The sequence below is a fragment of the Dromiciops gliroides genome, chromosome 1 (assembly GCF_019393635.1).
Source record: "Dromiciops gliroides isolate mDroGli1 chromosome 1, mDroGli1.pri, whole genome shotgun sequence".
NCBI lineage: Eukaryota > Metazoa > Chordata > Mammalia > Microbiotheria > Microbiotheriidae > Dromiciops > Dromiciops gliroides.
In genome coordinates this window covers 34,571,182-34,591,622 of record NC_057861.1, presented here as the reverse complement: position 1 = coordinate 34,591,622, position 20,441 = coordinate 34,571,182, and the positions used below count along the sequence as shown (strand labels likewise).

At 45.2% G+C, this 20,441-nt stretch overlaps 1 protein-coding gene across 1 annotated transcript in view; it reads left to right on the top strand.

The window, feature by feature from the left end:
• Positions 1–446: 446 nt before the first annotated feature.
• The window catches only part of SCARB1 (scavenger receptor class B member 1), a 112,146-nt gene continuing 92,151 nt past the window's right edge, over positions 447–20,441 (top strand). The window contains 1 exon segment of the mRNA XM_043963721.1: positions 447–806. Within this exon segment, the coding sequence (XP_043819656.1) occupies positions 681–806 (126 nt within the window). The 5' untranslated portion in view covers positions 447–680.

The window sequence follows — 20,441 nt, the reverse complement described above, 5'->3', positions numbered from 1 at the left end:
GACACAGCAAGGGTTTTGTTCGGAGCCTGTTAGTTACTAAGTATCAGATCTGGGATTCGAACCCAGGTTTTCTGGATTTCCGGACGGACCCTTTCTGCCCCGTAACTGTCAACAAACACGCATTCAGCTCCGGGGATGACCTCAGGGTTCCTTCCAGCTGGGAATCAATGGCCCTGTGATGCTCTCTGCCAGCCGCGAAGGGCACAGGGCCACGTGGGAGAGGATTCCCGCTCCCCGGTGCCCACCAGGAGAAGCCCTGGGCGCCCAGGAAGTCTGCTGGGGGGCACCCCAGGCACTCCACCTCCAGGACCCCCGGGCCAGCCATCAGAGGACTGGGGGAGCCCAGCGGAGACTGCAGACCGTTCCGACACTAGCTGAGGCTCCTCGGGCCCCGAGGACGCGCGGGGGCGGGTCGGGCCGGCTGGAGGCCCGCCCCCGTGCTTGGCTCCGCCCCACTTGGCCCAGCCTGGGAATCCGGAGCCGCCAGAGTTGCGAAGTAAAAGCAGGCGAGGGGGCGGTCCCTCCGGGCAGGCGATGGCACATAAAGCGGCCGGGGCCCTCTGCCGCTCCTCCTTGCCCCGCAGTGAGGGGTCCGCGTCCCGCTTCCCGCGCCCACCTCCCGCCACCTCCCGCCCCGCTGAGCGCAGCGCCCCGGGCGAACTCGGGGGCCCCGAGTCGCCATGGCCCGTAAGCTCGGAGGGCGCAAGACCACCGTGGCCTTGGGGCTGGTGGGGCTGCTGTTCACGGTCCTAGGCGGTGTCATGATCTTCGTGGTACCCCAGCTCATCCGAAACCAGATCCTCAAGGTGGGTAGGTGGGCAGGGGACCCCTCTCTTCCTTCTCCCCGGAGCGCGGGGCATGAGGGTGCCGGCAGGCGGACCTAGAGACAGACGGAGGGAGGGAGGCTTGGGAGCCCGCCCTGGCGCCCCGGGGCCGACTGAGCCGGGCAGGTGGGAGCCTCCTGCCCGCGCGCCCTGGCGCCGGGGCGCCCTGGAGAGGCGGGCGGCGCAGCGGCTGGACCGGACTGACCGGGGCCCCGGAGAGTTCCGGCTTTGTCTTGAACCTGGAGGGGGTCCCCGCCGTGCCCGGCCCAGGAGCCCTGCAGTCTGGGCTCCGGGGCTCCATTCACCATGCGGCCGGCTTCCTGAGGGCGGGCAAGCTGGTCACCCTCACCCCACCCCACTTTTCCTTTAACCCTTGGCTGCTTGGACCCATTTACTGGTGCGATTAAACTAGCGGCTTGCACTCTTGAATCATCAGGGTCATATGGCATCATAGACTTACAGCTGGAAAGGGGCCTTAGTGGTCGTCCTCTCCCCATCCCCCAGATGGGGAAGTCGAGACCTAGAGGGGCTTAGCAGAGATACAGCTGAGCCCGAGCGAGCCCTCTGACAATTTCTCTGGCTCAGTTGTGTCTGAACAAGGGGCTGCTTCAGAACAAAATAAAAAAAGGGAAATGGAGGGAAGGAGTTATGTAAGGCGTGCCCTGGGGAAGGGGGCTTTGGGGACCAGCTGGGTGGGTCTTTGCTCTCTTTGGGGAAGTGAAGCAAGTAGAGACCACAGGTGCTATTGGCACTGGCCGGCTTGAGTCTGAGATGCTTGTAGCAGCCTCTTCAGGCTCCTAGGCCAGATGCACTCTCGGCAAAACGTCAAGGCTGGAGCCAAAGTTTCTTGTAACCCTTCCTTGCCTCCGAACCTGCTGCTTTTGTTTGCTTGGATATTGCGCAGTTGGCATTTAATTAATTAGCCTTCGCGTTGGCGTGTTGGCTGGTCCCCCCCCCCTTTTATGTGTCATGCTCCCACCGGCTCAATCGAAAGACCATAGTCTTAGGGGGCAAAGAGGAGGGGAGAGAGCCCCTATTGCACAGCCCTGAGATAGCTCATTCAAACTGGATAGAAAGCAAAGGGAGGGAAGGACAGGTAGGTAAGCTTCCTCCTTCATAATTGTTGAGACTAGTGAGGCCTAGATCCCCGGTGAGAAGCTTTTATCACCTCACAGATGTCACCTTGGGGAGACAATCACAAAAAAAGATTTCCCTCTGTATGTGGACTGGGGAGTTTGGCAGCCTGAAGCAGATGAGTAAATGGGACCTTCAGCTGCTACAGGTTCCTGTAGGCAACCGGAGAATGTTGAGTTGGAAGAGGTAGTGACATCCCTGACACCTGAACTGTGCAGATAAGGAATCTTCAGGGCAGGCGTGTGCCTTTGCCTAGGGTCAGGCAGCCTCATAGTAGCAGAGTCAGAGTCAGGAGCTAGTTTTCTTGATACTTAGTTGGGAACATATTGCTTTCAGATTAGCTCTGGAGAAGCTGCCCCTTAGAGGAACTCAAAGGAGAGCCTCAGAGAGCCAAGAATGAAACATGGGCTGGTCTCTTCCCATCGTGTTCCAGGCACTTTCTAAGATTTTTGAATTGTTAGAGGTGTTGTCCAAATCATAGGTTGGGTCCCTGATATGCTAATATGCAAACTTAAAAAAAAAGTGTTTTTAAAAAAGACAACAATAACAAACTTTCCAGACTGCAAAGATTCTACCACTTAACTTTGTAACTGGATAATGACAATAAGAATTTATACAACAGTTTGCAGAACGTCTTAATTAAGAAACTGAGGCATGGAGAAGTAAAAAGATTTGCCCTGGGGTCAAACAGAGGCAAGATTTGAATCGAGTCTTCTGTTATCAATAGTATCAAATTAGTTGTTTTACTTCAACTTTGTGGTTTGTAAAATGAGGGGGAATTGGAGTTAGATGATTTAAATCAACTTCAAATGTTTCAGTTGTGACCCTATTTGGGATTTTCTTGGCAGTGCTTTGCCATTTCCTACTCCAGCTCATTTTATAGGTGAGGAAACCAAGGCAAAGAGGGTGAAGTGACTTGCTAGGGTCACACAGCTACTAAGTATCTGAGGCTGAATTTGAACTCAGGAAGATGAGTCTTCCTGACTCCAGGCCAGGCACTCTATCCACTGGAACACCTAGCTACCCTTCAAATTTTTATTTTATTTTATTTTATTTATTTTTGGTGAGGCAATTGGGGTTAAGTGACTTGCCTAGGGTCACACAGCTAGTAAGTATAAAGTGAGGTCACATTTGAACTCAGGTCCTCCTGAATCCAGGCTGGTGCTCTATCCACTGTGCCACCTAGCTGTCCCTACCCCCCCAATTTTTTTTTAGTGAGGCAATTGGGGTTAAGTGACTTGCCCAGGGTCACACAGCTAGTAAGTGTTCATTGTTTGAGGCCAGATTTGAACTCAGGTACTCCTGATTCCAGGGCTGGTGCTCTATCCACCAGCTGCCCCCCCTACCCTTCAAATTTAAATAAATGATTTTATACTCACAAGACACCACCCCTTCTCTTCACCCCCCCCAACACTACAGATATAAACCTGATCAACCATTCAGCAATTCCAACTGACATGATAGCAGAAAGAGAAAACCTTGGATTTTCTTGGATGCAATCGGTGTTTAATAAATGTTAAATATAATTGAGCCTAGAGTTTCCCCTCTGGCTAACTCAGTTCAGTGGCATAGCAGACTTCTTTGTTATGACTTAAAAAAAAAGTTTTATTGCTACTTAAAAAAAAACTACATGCAATGTATATCCCTTCTCTGAAGGGGCCCTCTTGTAACAAAGAAAAACAAATAAGCAAAAAACTTCTGAGGCAGTCCATATAAACTATGTATGGTATTCTGCTCCAATAGTCCCCCTCTTCTCTGCTTTGAGGAGAGAAAAATGTTTATTATAGTTTCTCTGGGATCATCATTAGTTTTTGAATTACTCAGAGTTTTAGTGACTTTTCTTTATTTACATCACTGTAGTAATTGTGTATGTTGCTTTTTTGGTTTCAATTAATCAATCAGAATTTATTAAATTAACAAAATTATTAAATATTATTAGATAAACTCACTAATTTATTAAGTTTCTACTATGTGCCAGGCAGAGCAGCTAGGTGGCTCAATGGATAGAGCATCAAGTCTGGAGTCAGGAAAACTCATCTTCCTGAATTCAAATCTGATCTTAGGACACTTGCTATTTGTGTGACCCTGGACAAGTCACTTCACCCTGTTTGCCTCAGTTTCCTCATCTGTCAAATGAGTTGGAGAAGGAAATAGCCAAACCACTCCAGTATCACTGCCAAAAAAACCCCAAATGGGGTCAGGAAGAGTTAGATGCACCTGAAAAAAAGGCTAACCACACAAGGGTCAGGCACTGTGCTAAGCCCTGGGGATTAAAAAAAAGAGGCAAAAGATAGTTCCTGCCCTCAAGGAGCTTATAGTCCAATGGGAGATACCATATTCGGACAAATAATATGTAGCAAACACTGTATCAGTTCATACAAATCTTCATAGTTGTCACTTCTCAACTGATTAAGGATATTCCATTACATTAATAGTCTAAAGTTTTAAAAGTAGTTTCCCAATTGATGATCACCAGCTTTATTTCCAATTTTTTTGCTGCCATAGAATATTGCTATGGATATTTTTACCTTTCTTTCCTTGACTTCCTTGAGGTACTTTGTGTCTGTAATTTTTTTGTTTTATTCTGTTTTATTATTATTATTATTATTATTATTATAATTTTCTTTTTTGGTGAGGCAGTTGGGTTTAAGTGACTTGCCCAGGGTCACACAACTAATAAGTGTCAATGGTCTGAGTTCGGATTTGAACTCAGGTATTCCTTACTCCAGGGCCGGTGCTCTATCCACTGTGCCACCTAGCTGCCCCTGTTTTATTCTTTTTAAAAATTTTATTTTATTTAATTTATGGACTAAAACAAGCATTTCCATAAATCTACTATGTACAACTTGAGAGTCTGATTTTTATAAAGCCCTCTAAAAGAGCCCATTTAGTGGTCTTCAACTTGTAGTCAAAGGGCTTGAATTTTAATTCTGGCCCCCCTCTCCACTTCCTACCCCTGTGACTTTAGGTCAATCATATATCCTTTCTAGGGTTCACTTTCCTTAACTGAAAAAAGAAGGGTTTGCCTTGGGTGATCTCAAAGTTCCTTTCCATTGCTGTGTGTATGAATTGACCATTTCCCCTCCCCCATGGCAGTGGGGTACCCTTGGAAACTGACAAGACCTTGGTGATGGGGAAAGACTTGAATGTAGTCAAGGCCTTGGCTTGGGAGGCTGCCTGTGCGTCAATCACGCCATGGTCTCCTTGACTTTTTTTTTTTTTCCTTTCAAATTTCTCTTGTTAAGTTTTGTAACCTAAATGATTGAGAGTACTAATGAGTGATGATTCTGTGTTCCTGTTTTTTTTTTAATTTTTGTGGTTGCCTCATGTTTTCTTATGAAAATCCGGGGCAGGGGAGTGGTGGTAGAGTGGGAGGGGAGAGAAGGGGAACATTATTGTGGCAAGATATCCCCCCCCTTCCCCCTTATCCAAGTGGACTGGTAGGTAGGTAGTGATACCAAGCTGGGACTTCACAAGAAAACTGTGTATTTCTGCAGATGTTTTTTGAATCTTCCTGCTAGCCTAGTCCAGGTTCACTTGTTGATAACGCAGGTCCCATTGACACTAGATAGTGATGGCAGAATCGTGGAATTCCATTTTGGGATGTGAGATTTGGGAGGGCATCCAGTGAGAGAATAGATTTTGACTGTGCTTTGAAAATGATCAAGTCTCATTACACAGCTGAGATGGTAATTCGGTTTCAGTTTTGGTCATTGGATAAGGATGTCCTATTTAGAGTGTCAGTCAAAGTTTATAGACTGAAAACTGTTCTTCTGCCCTGCTACTGTGGGAAACAGAAGGGAGCAGAAAGAAGGAAGCAAGCATCTATTAAATGCATACTGTGTTCAAGGCTTGGATGCTTCCTAGCTAGGTGACCCTGGGCAAGTCACTTCCCCCTGTTTGCCTTGGTTTCCTCATCTGTCAAATGAACTAGAGAGGGAAATGACAAACCACTCCAGTATCTTTGCCAAGAAAACCCCAAATGGGGTCATGAGGAGTTGGACGTGACAGAAATTACTGAACAACTTGTGTTAAGGGCTTTATAATATTGTCATATTTGGTCCTCACAACAAGCTTGTGAGAGGAGTGCTGTTATTATCCTAATTTGACAGTTGAAGAGACTGAGGCAGACAGCACTTCAGTGACTTGCCCAGGGTCATACAGTTAGCATCTGAGGCTGGATTTGAACTCAGGTCTTCTGACTTTAGGCCCTGCACATTTTTTTTGGGGGGGGCTGGGCAACAAGGGTTAAGTGATTTGCCCAGGGTCACACAGCTAGTGTCAAGTGTCTAAGGCTGGATTTGAACTCAGATCCCCCCTGAATCCAGGGCTGGTGCTTTATTCACTGTGCTACCTAGCTGCCCCTAGGACCTGCACTCTTATCCACTGTATCACCTAGCTGGTGAGGGAACCACACAGGGCCAAGGACCAATTTTATATTTTTCTCTTGTGGCTTGCCATGACTAAAGACTTCATTGCCTACTGGTGGTCCCCATTGGATGGGGAGTTCTAAGAGTCTCAGGATGAGCAGGTGTGGAAGGGTCTGTAATGCTTTATTGAATTCAACTTCCAAATTGATTCTAGGGGCAGCTAGGTGGTGCAGTGGATAGAGCACTAGCCCTGAAGTTGGGAGAACCCAAGTTCGTCCTGATGTATATCTTACCACCAGACCCAGATGGCCCTGGAGGGACAGAATGAGGTTGGTGACCTTGCACAACCCAATTAATTCACTGCAAGTCATGACATCACCTCCTGATGTCATTACCCCCTTTGGGAATGGAGGACAAACAATAACTGTAGATAGAATCATAGGTCTATTTAATTGTGTGTGTGTGTGTGTGTGTGTGTGTGTGTGTGTGTGTGTGTGTGTGTGTGAAATATTTTTTAATGGGGGAAAAGTACCACTACCGGCAATCGATTTCAAGATGGTAGAAAACACCATCTGTGTTCGAGTCAGTTGGCCAGGGAATGTGGCATACAGAAATGAAGAAGAAAACATTTCCCAGTCCCACAAAAGCCTTACATTCTACTTGGGTATAAGGGTTAGCGAGTGGGGTGGGAAACATGTCTACAGGGTTTCTTTTTTTCTTTCTTTCTTTTTTTTTTTCGCAAGGCAATTGGGGTTAAGTGACTTGCCCAAAATCACACAGCTAGTAAGTGTCAAGTGTCTGCTGAGCCAGATTTGAACTCAGGTCCTACTGACTCCAGGGCCGGTGCTCTATCCACTGCGCCACCTGGCTGCCCCTACAGGGTTTTTTTTGGGGGGGGGGCGGGGTTTGCAGGGCAATGGGGTTTAAGTGACTTGCCCAGGGTCACACAGCTAGTAAGTGTCTGAGGCTGGGTTTGAACTCAGGTCCTCCTGAATCCAAGGCTAGTGCCTTATCCATTGCGCCACCTAGCTGCCCCCCAGGGTTTCTTAACATGAAGTCGGGGAAGGGGGGGTCTGGTGTGTCCCATTAGGACTGATGTTCTTAACCTGGGCTTATTTCAGAGAATCTGTGCAACTTGGATAGAGAAAAGAAAATCTTCATCTTTGCTAACTTCTCACTGAAATTTGGCATTTCCTTTGGATCTGAATGTCAGCCACAAAACATTATTCAGAGAGAGGGACAGATAGGGAGGACCCAGCAGACATGATGAAAAAAAGCTTGAGAACCCCAGATTTGAAAGTCTGCGAGGGCCAAGTGAGAGACAGGCAGGCGGGAATCTCAAGGGCAGGTGATGTTCTGAAGCTCAGTCTAGGAAGCATTTTCTGTTAAGGGCTTTATGTTTTTTTGTTTTTTTGTTTTTTTTTTTAGATTTTCTTTGCAGGGCAATGGGGGGTTAAGTGACTTGCCCAGGGTCACACAGCTAGTAAGTGTCAAGTATCTGAGGCCAGATTTGAACTCAGGTACTTCTGAATCCAGGGTCGGTGCTTTATCCACTGCGCCACCTAGCTGCCCCCTGTTAAGGGCTTTATGAATGGGAGCAAGATCAGCTCTTTTAAAGTTTGCAAAGAGCTTCATCTGTGATATCTCCCCCATGAGATTGCCAGCTCAGTGCAGTTATATGCTCATCTGTACTTGTATCCCGAGTGCCTAGCACAATGCCTGGTAACAGAGCAGGTGATTGATAAAGGCAGGGTGTCCCAAAAGTATTAGTGCGGTTGAAAGCTATTAAAAGTTCAAGCTTAGGGCAGCTAGGTGGTGCAGTGGGATTAAAGCACCAGCCCTGGATTCAGGAGGACCTGAGTTCACATCTGGCCTCAGGACACTTAACACTTACTAGCTGTGTGACTCTGGGCAAGTCACTTAACCCCAATTGCCTCACCAACAAAAATTTTTAAAAAGATTTAAAAAAATGCAAAAGTTCAAGCTGTGTAAGAAATGACAGGCAAGACAATTTCAGAAAGTCCTGGATAGACTTGTATGAACTGATGTATAGTGAAGTGAGCAGAACCAGGAGAACGTTGTACACAGAGGCAGCAATGTTGTTTGATGAAGAACTTAGCTATTCTCAGCAATACAACGATCCAAGACAATCCAAAGGACTAATGATGAAGCATACCATCCTCCTCTATACTTTATTATTATTATTATTTTCAGTGAGGCAATTGGGGTTAAGTGACTTGCCCAGGGTCACACAGCTAGTAAGTGTTAAGTGTCTGAGCCTGGATTTGAACTCAGGTCCTCCTGAATCCAGGGCCAGTGCTCTATCCATTGCACCACCTAGCTGCCCCATACTATCCTCCTCTAAATAAAGAACTGATACTGATTGAACATAGACTGAAGCCTGCTATTTTTCACTTTCATTTTTTTCTTTTATTCAAGTTTTCTTGTACAAAATGACTAATAGGGTAATGTTTTACATAATTGCACATGTATAACACATTGGATTGGTCACCACCTCAGGGAAGGGGGAGGGGAAGGAGGGATAAAATTCGGAACTCAAAACTATAAATAAAAATGTTTATTATTTTTTTAAAAAGTTCAAGCTGCACTTGTTGGTTGTTTGATTGATCTCATTTGAGCCTAGTAGGTGGGTGCCATTATTATTAACAGTTTATAGATGAGGAAATTGAGGTTGAGACTGGTGGCTTACTCAGGGTCATACAGCTAATAAGTGTCTGAAGTGGGATCTGAACTCGTGTCTTCCTAAGTTCAAGATGACCTCTGTTCAGTTGTTTCGGATCCTTGTAGACTTGTTGATTTTTGTGGCCAAACTTGGCCATTATTTTTGTGGTCATCCAGTTGTTTTTCATTCACATCAGATTCTTCGTCACTCCATTTGGGGTTCTCTTGGCAGATACTAGAGTGGTTTGCCATTTCCTGAGGAGTTTTCTAGTCATACCACCCCAATTTTATAGCTGAAAAACTGAGACTCCGTGCTTTTTTTTTTTTTTTTTTTTGGCAGGGCAGTGAGGGTTAAGTTACTTGCCCAGGGTCACACAGCTAGTAAGTGTCAAGTGTCTGAGGCTGGATTTGAACTCAGGTCCTCCTGAATCCAGGGCTACTGCACCACCTAGCTGTCCCTCTACTCCATGCATTCTTTCCCTATTCAGTGTGGCTTGGTCCATGTCTTGTATGTGTGTCTCCCATATCAGAATGGAAACTCCTTGAGGGCAGGGATTGTGTTTGTCTTAGCATTTCTGGCCCTTAGCACAGTTCCCAACATGTAATTACTTAATAAATGCATGTTGACTAATCAATTAGGTGTCGGAGAGGCGGGATTTGAACCAGAGTCTTTGCTTACTCCTGTTAAACAATCTACCATTCCAGAATGCTTGGTCCTGTTTCCAAAGAAAAGGGCTCTCTCTCTGGCTTCCTGGAAGTGCTTTTGAAAATTTCTCCCACAGTTAATTTCTTCCTGTGACAGAAGTAGGAGGGGAAGTGAGAAAAGCTTTGAGGAAGCTTCTAAGGGTATGGTTTCTGTGTATTTGTCTCTGCCCCTACCCTCCCATCTGGCCCAGGCAGGGCTTCCACACCGCCCCCTGCTGTCGTTCTCCTGCCCCCTGGCAGCTCTGCTGGCTCAATGACTCCCACATCATCTTTCATCTCCCTTTTTTTCCACTTAAACATGCTGCCTTCCCTTGGGAAGTGAAGGGCTTTTTATCAATCCCTTATTTGTTCACCTTTCTCCACTTATTTTTTTTTTAATTTTTATTTTTTTAGTGAGGCAATTGGGGTTAAGTGACTTGCCCAGGGTCACACAGCTAGTAAGTGTTAAGTGTCTGAGGCCGGATTTGAACTCAGGTCCTCCTGACTCCAGGGCCAGTGCTCTATCCATTGCATCACCTAGTTGCCCCTTCCAATTACATCTTTTTTTTTTTTTCTTGGTGGGGCAATGGGGGTTAAGTGACTTGCCCAGGGTCACACAGCTAGTAAGTGTTAAGTGTCCGAGGTCAGATTTGAACTCAGATCCTTCTGAATCCAGAGCCAGTACTCTATCCACTGCGCCACCTAGCTGCCCCCTGGGATTGATTGTTCTCCTCTATCCAAGGCTAGAACTAGGATGAAGGTGATGTCGTCAAGCCGTTTTGGTTGTGTCTGACTCTCTGTGACCTCATGTGGGGTTTTCTTAGCAGAGATATTGGAGTGGTTTGTCATTCCTTCTCTGGCTTATTTTACAGATGAGGAAATTGAGGGCAAACAGGTTTAAGGGACTTGCCCAGGGTCACACGGTTAGTAAGTGTCTGAGGCTGGATTTGAACTCAGGAAGGTGAGTCTTCCTGATTCCAAGGCCAGCACTCTTATGTACTACGGTGCCATTTAGTAATAGGGAAATATTGATTTCATCGATAAAAGGATCTCAAGAGATTGACCAGTGTAGATAGGCCCCTGGCTTCCACTTTAAAGCCATAAGAATTGGCAGAGGCCTTGAGAGGGTTTGGTGAACTGTCCAGCGCTATAAAGCCACCATGTGTCAGAGGCAAAAGACTACACCTCAGGTATTCCTGAATCTGAAGCTAGCTCTCCCCACTTGTGGTGGTGATGATGGAGATGATGATTGAGCTAGAATTTGAAGGGACCTTTGGCTCAGAGGCCACGTGGTCCAGTGCCTCATTTTACCAACGAGGACATTGAAATGATTTTACCAGGGTCATTCAGAACAGTCCAGAAGCCAATTGAGGGATGATTGGTCACTCCAAAGCTGGAGTAACATAATAAGAGTTAAGCAACAGTTAGGACTGGTTCTGAGAAGGGCGTTAGTTATTTATCCGGAGCCTTCTGGCTCTCCAGGGAGTGGTCACCATATTGGTATGTTTTCTAATGATTAGCAGTTGCAAGTTCTTCAGTGAATTAGACACTTAATCTGCAGGCAGCTAGGTGGCGCAGTGGATAAAGCACCGGCCCTGGATTCAGGAGTACCTGAGTTCAAATCCGGCCTCAGACACATAACACTTACTAGCTATGTGACCCTGGGCAAGTCACTTAACCCTCAATGCCCACCAAAAAAAAAAAAAAAAAGAGACACTTAATCTGGGCTCACATAGATGGGATCTCACCTTCAAGATGTTTTTGGAGACTTAGTCTTTTTGAGCATGTAATGATTTCCCAAGATGTAATGCTTGTCAAAGCATCTCTTTTCTTCTCTCTTCAATATTTCTGTCCTTAATGTGTTTGTAACTTTTTTTTTTGGTCTCCATAAATACTTCTACTTAGAATGTAGGGGGCAGCTAGGTGGTGCGGCGGATAGAGCACTAGCCCTGGAGTCAGGAGGACCTGAGTTCAAATCCAGCCTCAGACACTTGACACTTACTAGCTGTGTGACCCTGGGCAAGTCACTTAACCCCAATTGCCTCACCAGAAAAAAAAAAGAAAAGAAAGAAAGAGAATGTAGCTCTTCTCCTCCTTGCAGGGCAATGAGGGTCACACAGTTAGTAAGTGTCAAGTGTCTGAGGCTGGATTTGAACACAGGTCCTCCTGAATCCAGGGCTGGTGCTTTATCCGCTGTGCCACCTGGCTGCCTGAATGTAGCTCTTTATACATTTATGTGTGCCTTAGTAGATGGTCTTAATTATATAGCATTTTATGGTTTATATTATGTTATGTAGTTTATATTATATAGTATTTTATGGTTTACAAAGCTCAATGAGATAACATGGGAAGCACTTGGCAAAAGATTGAGGATTATGGCACTGGGGTTGGAAGACACTTTGGAGGTCACCTAGGCCAACCCCCTTGTTTTAAAGATGAAGAAATTGAGAACTTAACCCTGAGGGAGGTTAAAGAATTTATCCAAGTAATGAGGAATAAGTGCTAAGTGTCAGAGGTGTGATATCAATCTTTTGCCTCTTTTTGTATCCACAGTGTTTGGCACTTAGTAGGCACTTAAAAATGTTTATTGGATGGATGGATGTAAAGCCTGGTCCTCAGTCTCCTGAGTCAGTGTGATTTTTCTAGTGTATGATTATGATTATTTTATTTTTTTTTGGTGGGGCAATGAGGATTAAGTGACTTGCCCAGGGTGGCACAGCTAGTAAGTGTCAAGTGTCTGGATTTGAACTCAGGTCCTCCTGAATCCAGGGCCGCTGCTTTATCCACTGTGCCACCTAGCCGCCCCCTAGTGTAGGATTCTTAGAGGCTACTTTAAAATGTTCTGCAAATGTCAGCTGTGGCTACTGCTATGATGAGATCCTCACAACAGCTTTGAAAGGTAGGTTGGTGTAATTGATATTAACTCTATTTTACACATAGCATCTCTCCCAGCCAGAGACTTGAAGTCACAGGTTGGGATCTCCAGAAGGTGAGGCTGCCTACTTCAACACTGGTTTCTAGGTATAGATAACTGCTACTCTTGAACCCAACTAGTGGGCTTCTCATCAACAGTCAACTGGAAGACTTCATTAATTCCACCAATTTGAGTCAGGAGTGAGCCTGAAAACACTACTACCCAAAGCAAAGACATTGACTAAAATGGCATTGTAGGAAGAGTAGGCAGCTAGGGAGACAGTGATGGGATTGGAGTCAAAAAGCCCTGAGGTTAAATCTGACTCAGACACTAGGTAGCTGTGTGACCTTAAAAAAACAAAAAACAAAACCTGAGTTTGCCTCGGTTTCCTTACCTGTAAAAACAGGAATACTGATAGCACCTCCTCTATTCCAGGATTATGAGGATAAAATGAGATAATATTTATAAAGCAATTTGCAAACCATTAAGCATTATATAAAGCTAGCTATTATTTTAATTATAATTGTGATCATTATAATTAGCTGAAGAAGGTATAGCAAAGTTGGTATGAAACATTCCTCCCTAAAACCAGGGACCCACCATTCTTGCATGCACAAAGTCCCTGGGGAGAGAGAGAGAGAGAGCGCGCGAGCTTGAGCTCACATTTATAGTAAATAGGTGGTGAAGTACATGTGCAGATAATTCATGGGGAGGAGGGCTGTGAGGGTCCTTTTTTCCTTTGTGTAATCGTTACCAAGTTCTCTTTCTGTTCTTAATGGATGGGCATCCCAGTTAGTATCCTAGGGTCCATATTTCTTTTTTGTTTGTTTTTTGCCGGGCAATGGGGGTTAAGTGACTTGCCCAGGGTCACACAGCTAATAAGTGTCAAGTGTCTGATGCCAGATTTGAACCCAGGTACTCATGAATCCAGGGCTGGTGCTTTATCCACTGCGCCACGTAGCTGACCCAGGGTCCATATTTCTGAGTCTGTAACTGTTGATTTTTAAAAAATTTATTTTTTTGCAGGGCAATGATGGTTAAGTGACTTGCCTAGGATCACACAGCTAGTAAGTGTCAAGTGTCTGAGGCCAGATTTGAACTCAGGTCCTCCTGAATCCAGGTCTGGTGCTTTATTCACTGTGCCACCTAGCTGCCCCCGTAACTGAAGATTTTTAAGGGATCTTAATCCCTGACATTCATTGTCTTCCCATGGTCAATAATCTCTCCACTCCTGCTGTGGTCACTATCACTCTGGACACTGTTTACTTTCAAACCCTCACCACCCCCACCCTCAACCCATTCAACACTGATGGGACCTTTGGTTCTCCTGGACTCACAAGGTCATTGGACACTTCCCTTGATGAATTCTAATATGCCTTACGTTCTGAGAAAGAAGGAACAAACAAGACAGAAATAGCCCCCATGGACTTCAAGCCACCTTGGCCAGATTGGAGACAAGACCATTGCCCCTTCCCTACTTGACTGGGTATAGCTCCCAGCAGTCCTGCCTCGCTTGAAGTTGAAAAGGAAAGAATGTGAAGAATGTGTCCTCTTTGCTGAGTAGCTCCTTCTGCTGTAGTAAATCCTAAATGGTCAGTTTTTCCACCTCTACAGCCAATTGGGAAAAAAAAAAATTATCCTTAAATGGTACAGAGTGCTTAGTCACACATGACTGGGAATGGGCTCCCCCAAATTCCATGAGGTAGACGGAAAGGTAACAGAGCATACTGATGGCTCCTCCAAGGGTGCCCACCTGCTAACTTGCATGGGTGAACGGTTTCTCTGTTCTGGGGCTCCATCTTCCCCATCCGGAAAATGAAGGAATAACTTTGTGGCACAGTGAAGAATGGAGTCTGGTTTGGATAGAGAAGACTTGAGTTCCAATCCTGTTTCTTCACTTGGCTACTAATCTCCTCTCTAGACTTCAATTTCCTCTTCTACATAATGAGGAAGTTGGTTTAAATCAGGGGTTGGCAGAATATGGTTGTGTAGGCCTTTTTGTACAACCCCATGAGCTGAGCATGGTTTTTACCCTTCTGTTGGGCATTTAGCCTAAACTATATGGTCACGTACCACAAAATACCATGCTTAACTTAAGGGTCGTACAAAAATAGGCGGTAGTCCGAATTTGGCCATGGTTTATTGACCTCTGATTTAGCTGATTTCCACAGGTCTTTCCATAGCGAAAGAGCACTGGTTACAGTTTCCACAGCTATTAGAAGGACCCAATTTGCCCTTTACTTTCTTTTTTTTTTTTTTTTTTTTTTTTTGCGGGGCAATGGGGGTTAAGTGACTTGCCCAGGGTCACACAGCTAGTAAGTGTTAAGTGTCTGAGGCCGGATTTGAACTCAGGTACTCCTGAATCCAGGGCCGGTGCCTTAACCACTGCGCCATCTAGCTGCCCCCTGCCCTTTACTTTCAAAGGCAAAGAGAGGTTTCTACCTATACCTCTTTTCTTTATGTCCCCCATTACCTCTAGGAAAGCTAATTTTTCTAATTTCCTTTGGCAATAATCCGGTGAAGCCAACAAAACCTTTCCCAGATTGATTTTTTTTTTTTTTTTGGTGAGGCAATTGGGGTTAAGTGACTTGCCCAGGGTCACACAGCTAGTAAGTGTCAAGTGTCTGAGGCTGGATTTGAACTCAGGTCCTCCTGAATCCAGGGCTGGTGCTTTATCCACTGCGCCACCTAGCTGCCCCACCAGATTCATGTTTTCAAATGCATGAAATGCATTGGATCACAAAGGAAATCAACCATATGTAAATACAGATATCCAAGTATTTAAAAAAGATTTCACAGACCCCCATATATGGTCCCCCATAACCCAAACTCTAGGATAAAATACACCTCCTGAGCTGACATTTAAAGCGTTCCACAGTCTCTCTCTTCAGCCTTATCTTATATTCTTTCCTTTTGTGTAGCCTTTGTGTCTTCCAAAGAGACCTACAGACTCTTCTACGAAGTTGCAATTCAGCTCTCACCGCTCTTCGTGGGCATTCGTACTCGGTGCCTGGAAGACAGTTGCCACCTTCCTTATCTCTTATTTCCTTGAGTGTCTCTACTCTCCCCTCCTCCCCCTTTCGGTCTTCTCACTTTCCATCTGCAAGTTATTTTTCATTTCCTTATATAACCTGGGCTTCTAGCCTGGTGTGTTTGTGGTGGAGTGAGTGATGTCTCTACTGCTAAATTCCTGTCACCTTCAGATGTAGGTTTGGGGAACCTTTCTCATTTATTTATTTTTAAAGCTTTATTTAAAGCTCTTTAAAAAAATAAAAAGGGGTGGCTAGGTGGCGCAGTGGATAGAGCACTGGCCCTGGATTCAGGAGTACCTGAGTTCAAATCCAGCCTCAGACACTTGACACTTACTAGCTGTGTGACCCTGGGCAAGTCACTTAACCCCCATTGCCCTGCAAAAAAAAAAGTATATTTTTATTTATTTATATAAAATATATTAATTCTTTTTTGGGGGGGGGCAATGAGGGTTAAGTGACTTACCCAAGGTCACACAGCTAGTATGTGTCAAGTGTCTAGGGCCGGATTTGAACTCAGGTCCTCCTGAATCCAGGGCCAGTGCTCTATCCACTGTGCCACCTAGCTGCCCCTTAATTTTATTTTTAAAAAATGATTTAAAGCTTTTTATTTAAGCTTCATGAACCTAAAAAAAAATCATTCCCTTAAGCCATCAATATTTAGAAGGAGACATATCATTCTAGCCTAGCATCCCTCTGTCTCTCTCAGATGAGAGGAGCACATGCAGCCTCCTTGTGAAAGTGATGGACTAGGGGCAGCTAGGTGGCGCAGTGGATGGAGCACCGGCCCTGGAGTCAGGAGGACCTGAGTTCAAATCCAGCCTCAGACACTTAACACTTACTAGCTGTGTGACCCTGGGCAAGTCACTTAACCCCAGTTGCCTCACCAAAAAAAAAAAAAAAAAAAAAGAAAGTGATGGACAGAATTCCAGATTTGTCTGTTCATGACTTCCTCAGAGCTGCTTTTGGGTGACCCATGTTAGTTTACGCATAACCTGCAACAGTGACCCTTACCTGCATGGGTGCTGTCTCCCCCAATAGCATTTCAAGATAGGGACTAGTTTTATTCTTATAAGCTGGGGTGGACAGACCGGGGCTCTTTACCCACAGAGCTAGGAATGGCTTTTTACATTAAAAAAAAAATGCTGGTGTCGTGGGCTGGAGTAGACCCTGTGGTCATGGTTTGCTGATTTTAGGCTTTGTATCTGTAACAGGCAGCCCACTCCCTCGTGGGGGCACACACGGGACAGGTGTTCCTTAAATCTTGCTTGTCTTGAATTGAATTCACAGAACACACAGTAATGGGGAAGAATGTGCAGAGTCCTGTGCCTGTCTTGTGATCTGTCCTTCCCATTTCTAGTGTTTTGGGACCAGGGGGTGTTTAAATTGTAGGTCTTTTAAGCAGAGCTCCTTCTTCTTCCTCCCCACCCTCTCATCCTTTGATGGTGGGCCAACCCACTGCTTTCTTAGACCTGGATTGCACTTTGTCTGTGGAGTCTGCTATGTCACATCATGGCGGGCCAGTAAGATCCTATTGGAGTTAGGCTGACCGGCTGGGCCTTCTGGCTCCTGGTGTTGGGTCATCTGACATTCCCAGGATCCTCCCAGCTCTTTGGTTGGTGGCATGAAAGACCAGAATTTTTTGGAGTATAATTAAGGCCATTTCTGGTGATTTGTTTTTCTTCTTTCTCCTAAGCTATCTAACTTCCCAGTCCTCCCACCTGAGGACTTCACATTTATTCCAAACCCAGTCTTGAATGACTTGAGTTTATTTTTAGTGTCTAGTTTATTTTGGTTCTGTTCCCCCACCCCCACGCCCCCATGAGCTCTTTGGCTGCTTTGTATGGACCTATATATACACACATGTAAGTCTATGTGTATTTACCTTTTTATAGACTAGGGAGGGGACCCACAGAGTCTCAGAGGAGCGTTCTGTTTTTTTCTCATGATGGAAGATTCTGTATCTCTGCCCCCCCCCCCATCTCAACTAATGTAATCCATATAAGGACTTAATGGAGTTATCAATGTGTAAACAAGATAGTCTTTATTATCAGGTTTTTAACCTGTTTGGCAGTCTGAAAAAACCTATGGACTCTTTCCCAAAATACAGTTGTTAAATGCATAAAATAAAATACAGAGATTTATAAGGAAAATTGATTACATTGCAATATATATATATCAAAACTTAAAAGTTGGGGGCATCTAGGTGGCACAGTGGATAGAGCACCAGCCCTGGACACTAGCTGTGTGACCCTGGGCAAGTCACTTAACCCCCATTGCCCCGCAAAAAAAAAAAAAAACCCACAACAAAACAAAACAAAAAAACTTAAAAGTTATCAAAAGTTAAAAACAAGTTCATGGACTCCCCCCCTCCCCATGTCCCACTCCCCTTAAGAACTCCACAGCAATACCTGGGGTTAGGTATAATTAGATCAATAAAACAATTGGTTAACCAATTAGGCTAGCCATATTTCTGGGGTCTTTCAATGGCTGGAGGAATTTCCGCAGTGGGCCTGTGTAGTGGTAGACTCCCATTTCGGCCCCCCGCCCCCAGTTGCTTGTACAGGGAAGAAGAGTTTCTATTTTTTTTCTCCTTCCTGGGTTCTCTCTTCCCATCAATCACCATTGACCATATCATTGGAGAGAAGACCCAGAAGAAGAAAATGCATCCAGCTGGAACCTGGCAGAGATACCCTGAGGCCAAACAGACATGGCTAGATAGAGAAATGTATATACCAGGAAGGAGGAAGCTACTTGGGGGAGTTTGACCTTTTGTGATAGGTTGTTGGGAGTTTCTCCATTGTCCCTTTGGGTTTTCTACACTGGGGCCTCATTGCCATTGTTCTCTGAGCTCATTCTTACTCTGGAGTCTGTGTATATTTGTGGGAAAGCAGGCCTCAAGCTTCTGGGGGAATGTTTGCACGAACTGTACTTACTTTACTCCCTTAGTAAATGCTTACAAAAAAAAGCCAGCAAGGGTGATATAAAGGTCATTAGATTGTAAGCTCTTCGAGGGCATGCACTGTCTTTTTGCCTCTTTTTGTATTCCCAATACTTAGCACAGTGCCTGGTACATGGTAGATGTTGTTTAGTCATTTTTTAGTTGTGTCTGATTCTTTGTGACCCCTTTTTGGAGTTTTCTTGGGCAGAGATACTGGAGCAGTTTTTTGTTTCCTTCTCTAGTTCATTTTACAGATGAGGAAACTGGGGCAAACGGGGTTAAGTGACTTGCCCAGGGTCACACAGCTAGTAAGTGTCTGAGGCCATATTTGAACTTGGATCTTCCTGACTCCAGGCTGGGCACTCCATTCACTGTGCCACCTAGCTGCCCAGTAGATGATTAATATTCAGTCAAATTGGTACCATGGTTAGGTACTGGACTTGGGAGTCAGAAAGAGCTGTGTTTGGGGGCAGCTTGGTGGTGCAGTGGATAGAGCACTGGCCCTGGATTCAGGGAGGACCTGAATTCAAATCCGGTCTCAGACCCTTGACTCTTACTAGCTGTGTGACCCTGGGCAAGTCACTTAACTCTCATTGCCCTGCCCCTAAAAAAAGAGGGGGAAAAAGAGTTGTGTTCGAATTCTGCCTCATACACTTATTAGCTGTGTAACCCAGGGGAAACTGCTTTGGGCTTTAAATTTGTGCTACTATGGTATGACAAGTCTGGCTGATTTCAAGTGGGACTCATCATGAATTGTGTGGGAAATCTAATCCCTCAGTTGATGCACAAAAGGCTGTGTTTCACAAACATTAATGGGCATATCTTCTCTTAGAAGTGAGCTCCGCATTACTGATAAGTTTTGTTTAAATAGTTTTGTTTTGTTTTTTGGTGGGGCAATGAGGATAAAGTGACTTGCCCAGGGTCACACAGCTAGTGAGTGTCTGAGGTCGGATTTGAACTCAGGTCCTCCTGAATCCAGGGCTGGTGCTTTATCCACTGCGCCACCTAACTGCCCCTGTTTAACTAGTTTTATAGAGTTACTATAGCATCACAGAATCTCAGTTTAAAGAATAGATAGTCATCTTGTTGTTCAGTCTTTTTCAGTCATGTCCAACTCTTCATGAGCCCATTTGGGTTTTTTTTTTTTGGAAGAGATAACTGGAGTGGTTTGCCATTTCCTTCTCCAGCTCATTTTACAGTTGAAGAGACTGAGGCAAACAGGGCTAAGTAACTTGCCCATGGCCACACAGCTAGTCAGTGCTGAGATGGGATTTGAACTTGGGTAGATAAGTCTTCCTGACTCTAGGTCCAGTGCTCTATGCACTATGGTGCCACCTAACTGCCCCAAGTGGTCATCTAGTCAAATCTAAAAAAAAAAAATCCTCTGAATGATGGGACTTATCTGACTAGGGAAGAAAGGGTCTTCAATTAAATAGGAGTAAGGCAGCTTCATCTGGGTCCGATCATGCCATCAGGAGCCAACAAGACTGAACGTGGCCTCCTGGGGGGAGATGGGCTTTTTTCTTATATATGGACCATAAAACCTTCTGCTCCTCCTGCCCAGAGGGGGCTCTTCAGTGCCCATAAAGATGATTTCTTTCTCCAGTGTGCTTCAGGCGTGCTTTCTCCCATGAGAGAAGGCTGGAAAAGGGGGCTTTCAGGATAAGAAAATTGGGATGATTTCAACCCTAAAGATTGCATCTACGCCTCAATGATCCTGGGTCCTCAAGCTCTCTATTGCCTATACTTGCCTGCAGAAGAAGGCCCCAGCCAATCCAAATATTCTTTCCCCATGAGAACTAGTTAAATGCATTGGCCTTAGGCAACTGCTTGGGGCAGGAGTGAGGAGGGAGGTGTTTCGGG